This window comes from Miniopterus schreibersii, assembly GCF_964146895.1.
Source record: "Miniopterus schreibersii genome assembly, chromosome: 9".
NCBI classification, from domain to species: Eukaryota; Metazoa; Chordata; class Mammalia; order Chiroptera; family Miniopteridae; genus Miniopterus; species Miniopterus schreibersii.
In genome coordinates, this window is record NC_138118.1 from 17,716,695 (window position 1) to 17,731,775 (window position 15,081).

Sequence of the window (15,081 nt, forward strand, 5' to 3'; positions counted from 1 at the left end):
ATGTTCTTGGTAAAAATCATCTGTGTGAAAATATATCCTAAATTTTGATCATTCTGGGTTTATTTTGGCCAACTTATCTATCAATGCAATTATTACTTTATTTTTCAGAGGTTATTGGTGCCTATTAGAGCTGCTTGATTTTAGATCTTTTGGAACAAACTATCACAAAAGACAAATTATTAAAAAAAAAAAAAAAAAGAGTCCCCATGCCAAACATCCATGATAGGATTAATAGAGGTTAAGTACTTATATTTGGGCTAATTAATTATTTAGTAATCCAGCATTTTCTCTAACGATGGCGGTACTTCTCAAGGTATAATTTAGAGTAATTCTCTTTGAAAAAGAAAAATAGTATCAATTGTAACTCCGTTATTAATTGGAAAAAAGTTAATCAGATTAAAAGTATTTTTAAAATAATACTGTCACAATAGTTAAACTTCATTAGTAGAACAAGTAAGTTTGTATCCTGGAGGTTCGTAGCATTAGTGCAGCTTTGGTTTGTTATCCGCAACCCTTGACATGAGGTCCTCTTGGTTCTTACGCATTCTGACTTTGGAATTCTTGGTGTAAGACTGTGACCTAAAGTCTTGTTAAGAATTGGGATAAGTCATGCTAGGACCTTGCTGTATTTATAGGTCTCCCTCCTATGGAGATATTATCAGAAACCAAACAATGACAAGCAAAACATTCCAAACAGGAAAAAACAAAACACCCTAAGTAACTGCTTATTGCATGTATTTGTGGACATGGAAAATGTTTTGATATTTTTTCTTTAGTAAAAGTGTATATGTCCAAGTTCTACTTGGACTTTTTCTTTTTTGTTTAGGTGACTAATTCTTTTGATAAGTGAAACAGATACCTATTTGTTTATTTGTGCCATTAAAAACATCTTCAGCCTTCTCCGCTGTAAAAACTAAGTTATAAATTCACAAGGTGGTGCTCTGGAGCATGGAGAAACAACACTGTGTGCTTTGTTCCTCTTTTTCCCATCATTTCCATTTCTAATGAAATGGTTCTTTTGTGAATGTGTGTAAGCACATGTGAGTGTGTGTGTATGTTTGATATCACATAGCATTGTAGTTTGAAAACGGTGAACAGAAAGACCGAGAGGGCAGGCTAGCCTCACAGGCAACTTTGACATGGCCACTACTTTCTAAGGCTGGCCCTGATGTTGGTTCATCTAGCAAGGTGACTGGGTTTGAGAGGACTGTGTCACTCTAGCCTCATAATTACTGGTGTGAAAATACCACAGTGCCAGTTTTTAAAATTTTCAATGAGGAGTATCAGGCACACTCACTTCTCATGTTTATGGTTCAATGTATTTTCTCCCAGTAGGCAAATCTACATGGAAAACTGAATTATAATCATAAGGGTGCTTGATGAGCACTGAGTCAGCTCTCTGACCAATATCAGCAAGCTTTGGTAGTGACACATTCATCTATCCCATAGGAATACACAGGGGGGACAAAAGTAGGTTTATAGTTGTGAGTATGTGAAACAGACTTTATTATTATATTCTTATTATTGTATTATGTTCTGTATGAACAACTGTAAACCTACTTTTGCCCCATGCTGTACTTGCCACTCAGACCAGATCTTTTTCAATTTTTAGAGGATCCTTTCTACTAGACCAGGGTGCAGACACATGGCCAGTTTTTGCTTTTTCTTTTCTTTTCTTATGGAGTTACTCCTTTAGTGCATTTTTCCTCTATTAGTGTTTAATAAAGTTGCATTAATGTATGTAAAACACTTATTAACCAAATGCCTGGCATATCAGTAAATAAATGATAACTAATATTAATAAGTGTAACTGGTGTTGAATTCAGGTCATCTTGATACTTGTAATGTCAAAGACAGTCTTTTGTGCCATTTCTATAGATGACTGATCTATCTCAGTTTTTATGTTTTTTTATTCTTTAATTCTTTTAACTCCTTCTTAATGTCATTTATCCTTAATATTGAATCTATGAGCTAATTAGGCCAACACTTTCGGCTCTGCATGACTTTGCTACTATTTCGTTTTTGAGATTTTGATTTTTTCAAAATTTTAGTTTCTTGCTTTAAAATACTCCATTCCCCACAGTTCCCCTATCTGTAATGTGAATTTAATGGAAGAGATGACCTTCCGGTTATACTGCTCAGCCCTAGAATATACAGTGGTACCTCAGTTTTCAAATGTAATCCGCTCCAAAAAACCGTTTGAGTTCCAAAACGTTCGAAAACCGAGGGATCCACAGCCGACAGCTAGGCCTCGGGATCTTGCCCTCAGTGGAGGCCGTGTGGCATGTTCCACTTCCGAGGCATGTTCAGAAACCAAAGCATTTTCTCCGGGTTTACAGCATTCGTAACCCAAAATGCTCGTCAATGGAGACATTCGAAAACCGAGGTACCACTATATATTACTTTATGTCTTATTTGAGTAAGTGATGTCAGTTGTAGTCCTTTCCATCTAATCATGCTTACCTTCACTTCAGGCTCTGCTTAAATTCTTTCTCATAGAGTGTAAAGTTATTTAGAAATTAAGAGCAGCATCTGAAGCCTTAGGACTGTAGGATGGCCATGGAACTGGGAGGCGATGATTGAAAAACACGGTGGACTTTAATGATGATAAATTCAGCAGTCAACAATGACATTACAGATCTGACAAATACACAATTGACAAATCAAAACTTTTTGTGTGAAAATGAGTACAGAAAAGAATAATTGAGATGAGTCAGTGGATCACTCCAGCAACAATAAACCTTGTCAGCCTTCCCCTCACCATGCATGTGGGGATGATTTATTCTTTTAAGTGGCAAAATAGATTTGTGAAAATAGTGGGAAAATTGCCACAGCTCTTTCTGGTGTTTGTAGAAATACAGATTATGGTACTTTTTTGAAGCTGGTGGTCTCTGAACCACACTCAGAACAGTCATAGATAGCAAACATTGTGGGAGTTAGAAAAATGGGTAAATCATTTCAGACTGCAGTAATCAGGGAAAGCTTATCAGAATGGCTTTGGTCTGGGTCTTGAGGGATAGATACATTGTTTGAATAGATGAAAGGAGGGAGAAGATATTTTTTTGATGGGTGAAATGCCAAGGACAAAAGCATTGGGTGGGAAGTGATGTATGTTGGGGGAGTGGAGAGTCAAGTAGTTTGGTGCAAAGATTCTTAAATAGGGTCCATGAAAGAGAATTGAGGCAGTGCTTCTATCAAATGAATTCAGTCCAGAATTGAACAAAAATGGGAGGTGCTATGCCATTTCTGTGCAGCAGCGACTGGATGAAACTAGTATAGGTGCATCTCAGTGCATCAAGCTTCATGTTTTCATGTGCTCTCTGTTATCAAAGAATTCCATTTTAGCATACTTTTTGGAAACTGGAAAGAGTATCAACATCTCTCAAATTCTCTCCTGTCTCTCTCTCTCTTTAATAAGTATTCAAATGAAAGGAAAAAAATGATAGCACTTTGAGGGCAGATGTGTACCTGTGATGTTAAGCACGTACCATGGTGTTCCTGCTTTGACGAGGAAAGGATATCCACATATCATTGTACCTTTTTATTTTCCATATCAGTAGCTGCCACCACATTTCCAAGAGGTATTGCCAACAAGTAGGAACAGGATATGTTTTTCTCTACCAGACAGAAATTTGCTGCCTTTCCAAAAGTCTTTTTCTTTTTTCTTTTTACATCAAAAAACTATTCAATTTTATTAACCATCAAGGAAATGCAAATTTCAACCACAACACAATTTTCACTTTCAGCCATGATAGAGTATCAGGAATCAAATTTACCCTGCTCCCTGACAGAAGCAAAAAATATGAACACTGGGGGAGGAGTGGAAGGAAGAGATTATAAAAGGGCCTGCGAAGACTTGTAGGGCAATGGATATGCTGATTTCAGGTGGTTCTGAATGATGGTTGTTCTGTAGTTAATTGAACTTGAAGGCAGAGGAAATAATATGACTAACTTGAAAGTCTTGGAGGAATTTAGGGTTCCGGGATACAGGCCATCGTAACCTGACAAAGCATGCTGTAGAATTCTGATTTTGTTCCATGTACCTTTGAGTCCAGGATTTCAGCACTTGTTGCCATGGAGAAAAAAGTTGCACTTGATTATCAGAGATGATGTATGTGTTGCTCTGTCCAAGACCATCCAATTCAATGAGTCAAAATTCATTGGAATTTGCTACTGAGCAGTTAGATTTATTTTTAATTTTTTTCAGGAAGTTAATTTTCTTTCATGAAAAATAACGTGAGGGAGGCATAATCCTTTGTAAATAATGTTTTTATTTCTTATGTTCAGGAAATCAGTTTCCAGTGCAGTGAAATAAAGTATATGGTGTATGCACTTCTGTGCACGTTCTTGGAGGACAGAGTTCACCTCTTTAATCAGAATCTCAGACTGGTTTTTGAGTCCCCTGAAAGGTTCAGAACTTATAGTTAGCTAGTGTGAATACACTGGGGTGCTCGGGATGAATTTGAGCAAAGCGATGAGAGGAAATTAGCTCATCTAAAGATGACCGTGGGAAGGAAAGCTTTGGCAGGACTGGGATGGGATGGGTTAGGGGTTCAGGTTAGCCCCCGGGTCTGAGTTATTTTAATAATATGGAGGGAATTTTCTAGATAGAGCCTCTCAAAGGTAGGAACCTCATGTTTTGATGTTGGGGGTTTGTGTATGTGTGTGTGTTTAACGTCTGAGCAGTGTCTGAGACAATGGGCACTCAAAAATGTCAAATTGAAATCACCATATGGATAGAAAGCTGGACTATAGCACCAGACATGAATACTTGTCCATCTTAATCTGGTATTTAATCCTGTTATGTTAATTCATTTGGTGATAAGGTTTTTGGAGAGTTAATGCTTCATAAAAAGCTCATTCAGCTTTTTCTTTGTTCAGGAGCATTTGTCCTCTTTGTAAGTTTTATTTCTGGTAATTTTTTTACTAAAGGTATGTAGGCATTTAGACATAATTTTTATCCAGTACCTTCAGAAGGAAGGAAACTTGTAGGATAGTGGGCCTAAGTCACATTCCAATCAACATCTGAGCTTGGATTAGCTCATTAAGTTACATCTGCCGGACAACTCTGAGGTCGCTTTGGCTTAAAATGTCACTGCAACTTATGATGGATCTTCTGTCAATTTAATAAAGCCCTGGAACCCTGCCCCTGTGTCATATTAGTATAATTTTATTTTCATCCTTATGTATTTTCCTGGAATTTGGTTTAGCAAAGTAGACTCCCTAGGTATTAATAACTGCCCCCCAATTTTAATCTGTTATGATTGGAAGACCAAGATGTTAAATTTAGGCTCTAGTTCATTATAATATTTTAGTTTTTCTCCTCAGTTCTTTCAAGTTAAAGAGAAAATTACTGAATACATTGTTAAAACGTTGGTATAACCTAAAATATTTGTTCTAAAATATGGTAATTTTTTCTGATCTTAGCAAACTTTGTGTTCCCAGGTCTGTGGAGATAACAAATGGAATTCAATGTGTTAGAAGCCCAGAAGGCATTTCCCCCCCTGCAGTAGAAATGTTTAATAGAGTAAAATGAGGTGTAACGTCAGAAAAGACTGTAGTGGTTAAGGGATAAACTGCTCTATAATATTGTGATTTACTTAGAACCTTTGAGGTAGATAAACTACTTCTGCAGACCATTACTTCTTAAAATTTCTGATGTTCAACCTCTTTGCTACACAATATGAAATAATTTAAATTCGAATTGGGAGAAAGAATGAGTACGTAAGACTGGAGTAAAACTCCTTTTATTAAATTAACCTGTACTTTTATTATAAAAATAAAATACGCGTATTGTTTACAATTTGGGAAATAAAGCTTACCTGCAGCCTCGTCACCTGGAGATGAGCAGTAACGTTTTGGCCCCTCTCCCCGTCATTTCACACGCGTGGCGTGTTCTGCATGCACACACGTGCGCGCACCTAAGGATCCAGGCCCGCTCCAGGCGGGGAGGAAACTGCTTTTTAAGGCCATCTAGTACACTTCCCCATATGATTAGGCATTATTTCTCAACAATACAGATACTGCACTGAGTGCTTTGTGTGAAAATTTGGTGTGCATAATTATTACTTAAGGGAAAATTCTGAAATTAGAATTTCTAGGTCAGAGTATGAGCGTTAAGGGTTCTGATCCATGTTTCTAAGTTGCTGAAACATGCTGAATGCGACTTCGCCTGGACGCCGTTTCCCTCTGAGCGCACAGGCTGAGTCCTGGGTCCGAGTGACGGCAGGACCACCTGTTGGGCGGAGATGGCACCGCGCAGAGTTGGGGTTCGCGGCCTCGGTTGGCTGGGAGGCGCCGGCGCGTTGCCCCGTTTCTAACCGGCGTGTCTTTGTCTTTCTCCCTGGGGACCGCTGCCGCCCGCCGGCCGAAGCCTCGGGAAGCCGTCGCCCCGCAGCGCCGCCGCCCCGGGGAGCCGCTGCCCGACGGTGGCCGCCGTCACCACGCGCCAGGCCGCCGCCAGCTGCCGCGCCAAGCTCCGCGGGGGCGCCGCCCGGGAGCGCCAGCTCGCCGCCCGCGGCCTCCGCAAGCCCGCGCCGCCCTGAGCGCCGCCGCCCGGCCCCGGCGGGACGACGCCAGCCCCGCGCTCCGCTCCCGGCCCGGGCGCCTCGCTCGCCGCCCGCCGCGCCCCGCGGCCCTCCCGCCTCGCGAGCTCCCCGCGCCCGCGGCCCCCGCCGGCCGCGGCCCCCGCGGGAAGGCCCGGGTTCGCCCGGAGCCCGCCGCCCCTCGGCGGGGCGCGCGCCTTGGGGCGGGCGGCGGGTCCCGCCAGCCGCCGCTCGCGGAGCGTGAGTCCCGCGCTGCGGCCTCAGCCCGGCGGGAGCCTTGCCCGCGGACGATACCACGCCCTTTCCTTCCGCCACCTAATTTATCAGCCACCTAGTCAGCTGCTTTCACTCTTAGCTCCCCAGAGACCGGCCCCCTTAGCCCCGCCGCCTCCCACCTGCCGTCCGCCAGAAGATCGTTCTCGCCGCGCCATCCCCGGGGACGGTGACCCGCACGGGGCAGCTGCGTCACTGCGGCTAGACCTGAACTCCGACACCCAGTCCCCTCCTTGGAACTTGGTCCCCAGGGGCCATTTCCCGCTTGGGCACCAGCCCTCGCCCCTCCCGCACCTCTGCGGCGCCCCTGGGAGGCCGGCGCGCGGGGTTAGAGCTGAGGGCGCTGCTCCGGCCCGTTCCCGCCGAGACCGAGCGCGCTGCGTGCTCGCGGTGCCGCCTCGTCGGAGACCCCGAGGTGCCTGGGGCCTCCCGCGGCCTGGCCGACACTCCTGGGCTGCGCTGCCGGCGCCTGAAGCGCCCCGCGCCCTTCGCAGGTGTCGGACTCGCGCTACGCTGTGAGGGCCCCTCCCCGCCTCTGAGTCCTCCCGTCACCCCTCACTCAGTTACCTCAATAAACCTTGCAAGTTGCACTCGGCCTTGTGTCTGCTTCTAGCACGCTGCCGGACATTGCGCCCTGGTCACCACTGTCCTGTCCTGGGTCCCCTGGCAGCTGTTCCTTAACCCCCCCCCCTTTATAAGCCCCCTTTTGGATGCCCTTCCTTCCTTTCCAGCCTCCATCCCATGGCCCATCATCACAGTCATTCTCCCTGAAGCTGGTTTCAGCCGTGTCCAACCTGAATTCCCTCCCGTTTACTTTCCCGGAAAAGCCCAAGTCTGGATGAACCTTACGGTTGGCCTTCCGCGCACCGGGCTGGGACAGCCGAACATTTTCTTCAAGAAAAGCACGCAGCGCAGCCAAACAGGTTTACCTTCAGTCCGTTATTTCTAACTTCAAATCGGTGCTACTGTTCCTACCGCAGCGTCAGTTTCCCACTTCTGAAGCTACTTGTACACCTTTTAGTCTCTTCTCAAAGTTTTCTGGGCCCCTCCTCCTGCTTTACTTCAAATTTCCCCTGGAAAATAGAAGGCATTACGTACAAACTTCTCATCTTTTCCGCGCGAGCCCCCGCCCCAATCCATCTGCCTTGCTAACCATCTTTCTGTGGCCCTGGAGGACGTTTCCAAGGCCAGTGCCTTCCTCCTCTTGAGCTCTGGGTCCCATCCCCTCTTGCCTTTCAAGAGCTTTTCTCCTTAGGTTGTCCCCTTTCTCTCTTCTGTATCATCAGTGTCGTCTCGAATGACTTGTTCCTATCCGAATGCAGACTCCAATGAACCCTGCTTATTAGAGCGCAGACGTTCATCATCTGAACCAAACCTTCCCTTGTTCTGAAACCTCTTTTTCATCAACGAGCCATTTCTCGGCTGTCCTTCATAACCAAATTTGTTTATGGAATTATCCTTACATATTGTTTTTATTTTCTAAGATTCATTTTATTCTGTTTTATTTTTTTTAAATATATGTTTTTATTGCTTTTACAGAGAGAGAGAGAGAGAGAGAGAGAGGGAGACAGAGAGAGAGATGGAAACATTGATGAGAGAGAAACATCGGCTGCCTCCTGCATGCCCCATGTGGATCCAGCCCACACCGGGCCCGCACCCTGACCTGGAATCGAACCAGTGACCTCTTGGCTCATGGGTAGGGAGCCACTCTTGCTGGGCTCTTCTGTTCACTTTAAAATCCGCAATGTGACTTCCCCATCCCCAGCACTGAAGGTGTCAGTGTTAAGGTCACCAGTCACTTCCATGTTACCCTCTCCAAAGGGGCGTTTTCCTGCCCTCACCTTGATCAGCCTGCTTCTTTAAATGTTCTCTCTTCATATCTAAGGCACTGTTATCTCCTGGTCTCCTCACGTCACTGATCACTCCTCAGGATTGTGCCACATGTCCTGACTAACGTTGAAAGGTTGAGGTTTCTTACATCCATTTGGGCCTCTCATTTCTTTCTATGATCTTTCCCAGGATGATCTCATCAGTTTCCATGGATTTAAGCACATCGTTATGCTAATAACTTTTAAATTTCTGTTTCCCACCTTGACCTTTCCTGTAAGTTCTGGACTCAATGTCTAATTGCTTGCTCAATATCTTCCTTTGGATGATACAGATCTTTCAGACTTAACGTGTCCAAAAATCTAATTCCTCCTTCTTACCCCAAACTTGTCTCCCTCTTATAGTAAGTGGCACTGCCATCATCTCTGGTTCTTTCCATGGCCTCTCTCCTACATCAAATAGACCAGCATAAGCTATCAGATTTATCCTCACAATAGGTCTAACCTGTCTGCGTCTTTCCGTTTTCAATGCCATCACTTGATCCTCATGAATATTTTTTTCTTACCCGACAGCCAGTCCTTCCTGGTCTCTCTGCTCCCTCTCTTCACCCAAGACCCACTTCTTGATAGAGTGCCAACAATGACCTTACTTATAAATTGAATTGAGTAAAATGCTGTTTATAAGATAAAATCTAAACTCCTATGTGATCATAGAGCCCTGCACAATCTGACCCTTCCCTATACCTCGAACCCCATCTATGCTCCTCTGTTTATTGCCCACGATGCAGCCACACTGGCTCCCCCAACATGCCCAGATCTTTCCTGCACCTCAGGGGCTTAGGAAATGCTGTATCTCTGCTTAAGCGGCTCTCCTCGGCTCCCCTCTTCCCCACCACAACCTGGGCTTTTAGTTAACAGGTTAAATACAACATCTGAAGAATGGCCTGCCCAGAGCATTGATCGAAAGTAACCTCTCTCCTCCCATTTGCGATCTCGGCTCTTTACTCGAATCCCTTATCTCAATTTGTAACTTTATTAAATTTACTGTGTGTGTGTGTGTGTGTGTGTGTGTGTGTGTGTGTGTGTGTTTGTGGGTGCGCATATGCGTGCTGTTTGCCATACTGGAATGAATGAGGAAAGAGACTGTGTCTGGATGTCTAGGTTCTTCAACAGTGTATTCCCAGCCCCTAGAACAACACTTGGCACATATTAGGTGCATAATAAATACCTGCTGAAGGAATGAAGTAACACATTTGCTGATTTTTCCTTTGTGGTTCACTTTTTACTGATTTGTTAGAGCTCTTTATATATTAAAATCACTAACCATTTGTTTATTCTACATGCTGCAGACATTTTGCCCCCTGTCATATATGTACCAATTTAATTCATGATGTCTTTGATATACAGAAATGTTACATCTTTCATTTAGATAAATTTATCTTCCTTGATTTCTGCTTTTGGTGATATGTTTTAAAAAGTCTCCTCCATCTCAATGTTATGTAAATATTTGTCTGGGTTTTCTTCAAAAATTTTTTTTGATTTAAATCTTTACTCCAAATGAAATTTATTTTTGATATAGATGTGATTAAGGCTCTAAATATTTATTTAGTTGTTGCATCATCATTTATTGAAAACTCTTCCACTGTTTTGAAAATTTCATGTTTATCAAATATTAAATTCTTACATATACTTGGAGTGTTTCTGGATTTAATTTTTTTTTTTTTTTGGTATCCTCTACTCCTGAACCATGCTGTCATTTTATATTGTCATTTTATAATTTGCTTTATTGCATGATTACCTTTTTAATGGAGTAAACATTACTCTTCTTTTTCAAAATATTTTCACCTATATTTGTGCATTTATATTTTAAGATAAACTTTAGTTATATTTTGGTCAAGTTTCAAAAGAAATTGTACAGGCAATTTGTTTAGATTTGCTTTAACATTATAGATTAATTGGGCTGGAATTGCAATCTTTGTAATATTAATTTTTCCATTCAGGAACTTGTCACATGTCAAGGTTATTGAAGGCTCCTTATATATTCTTCAGTAATTTTGTAGGTCCTGCATATTTGTTATTAATAATATTACTAGGTATTTCATATATTTATTGGGATTATTTTCTCCTTATGTTTTATAATTGCTCCTTGTAGGGTCAACTTACTGATTTTTTTATTTGAAAAATTAAAAAAATATATATCTTTATTAATTTCAGAGAGATGAAGGGAGAGGGAGAGAGAGAGATGGAAACATCAATGATGAGAGAGTCACTGATCGGCTACCTCCTTTAGGCCCCCGACTGGGGATCAAGCCCGCATCCCGGGCATGTGTCCTGACTGGGAATAGAACCAGGATCTCCTGGATCATAGGTCGGTGCTCAACCATTGAGCCATGCCTGGCCGGGCAACTTATTGATTTTTGCATTTGGCAACTTTTCTGAACTCTCATTAATCCTGCTAATTGATTCTTTTTTAGGTAGACCATTGTTTGAAGTGTAATTAATGATAATTTTTCTCTCTTCCTTTACAATACCTCATATATTAAATAAATGATGGTATTATTTTCCTCTTGTTCCTGACTCTTTAGGGATGATTAATATTTCATCAGCTTCTAATGTTACCTATTGGACAGGAGAGGTCTTTATCAGGAGAAGGGCATGGCTTCCTGGTTCCAGTATACTAAGCATTTTATTGAAAGTTGTAGTTGAATTATATTAAACATATTCTGGGGAACTAGAAATTATCATATAGTTTTACCCCCTTGACCTATAATTACAATAAGTTACTTTAATAGATTTTTCAATATTGGATTATTTCTTCATGAGATGCATCCTGTTTCATCATGGTGGGTTTTGTTTTGTTTTTTCTCTTTCAGTATAATAATATTGAATTCAGCTTTTTACATTTTATCTAGGATAATTGCATTTATATTCATTAATAAGATTGGACTAGAGTTTTTACATTTTTATATTCTATTTTTATCAGATTCCAAAAGTGTCCTGTCCTCTAGATTAGCATAGAGTATAATAGGAACTGCCTATTCTTTGAAGGTTTGGAAGAACTCACCCCTAGCACTGTTTAGGGCCCAAGCGGTTCTTATAGGTAGGTGTGTAGAAGATAAATCTCTGAAAACATTAAAATTTTCTTCTGAGATTTTGGCCTAGACAGGTTACTTAATAATTGTTGAGTATAAATTTAAAAAATAATATTTTTATAAGAAAATCATGCATTTTCATAGACTTTCAAAGTTTATTAGTAGATTCCTATATGTAATTAGAATATTTTGTCTATATTTGTAGTTATAAATTATTTCTCATTTCTAATCTTTTAGTTGCATTTTTCTTTTTTTTATTAGACTTTCCAATCTTTTGAAGAAACCAACACTTACCTATTTTATAAATTACATTTTTTTCTATTTTCAACATCATTAATGTAACTTTTACTCTTTATTAATTCTTTATTCTTTTCTTAAGTTTATTTTGTTTTCTAAATGTTTCTTTGTCATTGATAACTTTATTTATTTTTTATTTCTTATTTAATAATAGGATATAGGCTATAAATTTACCCCTGAGCACAAATTTGCCATCTGAAAAGTTTTGGTATGTAGTCTCTTGATTTATTGCTGTTTTAAAACAGTGGATTATAATTACTGTTTTTATTTCATTTTTGATTGGTTTTATTTAGGATAGCACTGTGAGGTTTTTGTTATTGTTAATTCTGTCTCCTTTTTAATAAAGAATACATTTATTAATATTTATGTTGCTATTTTAATAAAGAGCTAATTAGGTTTGGAAAGAGTGAAGTTATCTGTGAAGTGGTCTTATCAGAAGTTATATGCAAGCAGTACCTAGAGTTCCATGTTACAGGAGCTAAACAATTGTGCCAACTAGTGGTGATATACTAATTACCGACCACAGGGATTTGCTATACCCCTAATACCAATAACTTACTGGAATTGTGATTTCTATATAATGTCCTAGTTACTTAATTAAAAGGCAAGAAAGAGCTTTAAAAATATTTATTGCCTCAAAACCCCCCAGTTAATATAGAATTAAATGATCATCTAATAATTAGAAAAACTCATTATCAAAGTTATGAACTCAGGAATTATTTGAAAATTGTGAGCATGGACTTTGTCGCAAAATGTTGGAATTAGAACAGTTTTTCTTTTAGACTTGACAAAGGTAGTTTTAAAAACATTTAATTTTATAATTACAAATGTAATTCATGTACATAAATAAAATACAAATTACTTGTTACTTTATCACCCAGAAAAACACACAGTGCTAACATTTTGTTGTATTTTCTTCTTTTTTGATAGAATTGGGCTCATGTTCTTTTGCACCATGGTTTTGTTCTGTCACTGATTCTTTGAGAGCATTTCCCTATTACATAAGGAAGGAAAGATGTTTGGGGTGGATTTATTTCAGTATTCGTAGCATTAGCATTGGGCTGTTTCTGCTGTGGTTTCTATGCCCAGACTGTTTGCTTTTCAGTTCTGGTCCCTGAAGACTCCCCTGATAATCATCCATTTAATTCCTTTGTTCCTTAAGTAGTTTTGGTCACTGGGACTCAACTCTGATAGAGTTATTTGATTTGATTTGATAGTATTTTCAGAATTCTTGTGCCAAGAGACATACTATGCATGTATGTGCAAGCGCCCCCCGCCCCACATACATGTTTGGGAAATATCACCTATTTTATTTGCCTATTTGGAGGTTCATAGACCACATTCTTATATTAAAGGCTCTGAGAAGTTCCCTGTTAAAGAAAAAAGTTTGCCTTAAAAATATGTATTTAAAATATTCATTATAGAAAAATTTCTTTTAATAGAACCTGATAATATGCTTTTATAAAACTTCAGGAAACACTGATTTTGTTTATTGGTTTAGTAATATCCTGATGGCCCTTTTGCTTGGCTTCCACACTTCAGTATTATGTCATTGAATTGGTATTGGTAGTATAACTCAATTGATTTAACATGTAGAATAAATTAATTTTCGGTTCCTCCTATTGTGTACTGAGAAGTTAGTTCCAGCATGGCCCGAGGACCTGATCTCAGGATTACTCGCAGACCCAGTTAAGAGGGGACCCTCCTTTGGGTGTTGTGCTATACGGGCCTTGCTATGGCCCTCCTTTGGTCACTCATGCTCTGCCAGGGTGAAGCATGTGGAGAGCCAAGGGACTGTGCCCACGTGGGCCCTGGGCCCTCTTATGTAGACTACATTCTGGGTGCCTGGGACCCAGAATTCTCAATCTAAACAGCTTTGCTTTCTGGAGCCTCTTCAGGTCCATTTATTATGCCATCAGTTGAGCACTCCTAGGCCCCGAAGGTGGCCAAAGGATGGCTATTTGCAGGGGTGTGGACAGGCTTCTTCCCCCTTTCCTGGCTGACTGCTCCTACCTATCTCCTAACTTGCCCAGTCTCTGGGGTTGGAACATGAGATAAGAGGAGGGTAAGGAGACCTGGAAAGTTCTTAATGGACTGATAGTGCCTGGAACTGGTGTGGAAGTCACTGGCCTGGAAGGTGTTTGCAGCTCACTCTGGCTCCTTCAATATTCCTAGAGGACATTTCACCTGGTGTTCCCTTCTATGAGCGATGTACTCTGCCCTTAGCTCAGGGTTTCTTGAAAAGCGATTGTGGTGAAGAACCAGTTTTTTGTGTGGTGTGCGTTCAAGCAAGAGAAAGAAAGGAAACAGTAATTTTCAGTGTTTTCCAATCTGCCATGGACCAATTGATAGTTTTGAAAATATACAATAAAAATGAATTTCTAGTAAAATGAAATTTAAAAAGACATACAAAATATAAACACCTTATAATGATCACATTCTACAGACATAAAATTACTCTGTCAAACTGCTATAAAATTTTCTAAACGCTTACTTTCCATTGCTGTATATAGTTAACATCGTAGACGGATAACAAACAGCCTGTGGACCAGAACCAGTCCTCAGTCTGAAGAGCACTGACCTGGCTCTTGCCTGCGCTTTCCCCAGTGCCTGAATTTGCTACATTCGGCCCCTCTCCTCTGAGGCCTGTCTGCCCCTGGCACTGCCTGAGTACCCCCTCTCTCTCCCTCCGTTGCCCACATCATTTGCTCAATCGAAAACACGCAGGGGTCCCTAGCTCTGGCATGGTTTGGAGCACTGATTGCCCAGTGGGGTGCCTCCTCTGGCTCTCCCCCCAGCGCTAGGCAGCAGGCACTCCTCAGGTACGCTTGGACCAATAGGGAGCCCTCGCCCCTGAAAGATGTCCACACCTAACCCCTAGAACCTACGAATGTGTTACTTTACGTGGCAAAAAGGACTGTGTAAAAGAAATCTTAAAACGGGGAGAGGATCTTGGATTCTCCAGGTGGACCCAATGTAATCACAGAGGCAGGAGAGGTTGGAGTGATGTGCCAGGGAATGTGCACAGCCCCCAGAGGCTGGCAAAGG

At 41.2% G+C, this 15,081-nt stretch overlaps 1 protein-coding gene across 1 annotated transcript in view; it reads left to right on the forward strand.

The window, feature by feature from the left end:
* ZNF800 (zinc finger protein 800) overlaps nt 1-6,545 on the forward strand; it is a gene marked incomplete at its 3' end in the record, with an annotated part of 45,233 nt that extends 38,688 nt beyond the window's left edge. Inside the window, exon 6 of the mRNA XM_081146639.1 lies at nt 6,374-6,545. Within this exon, the coding sequence (XP_081002765.1) occupies nt 6,374-6,545 (172 nt within the window). The remainder of the gene's footprint in view (nt 1-6,373) is intronic.
* Between the last annotated feature and the right edge of the window lie 8,536 nt (nt 6,546-15,081).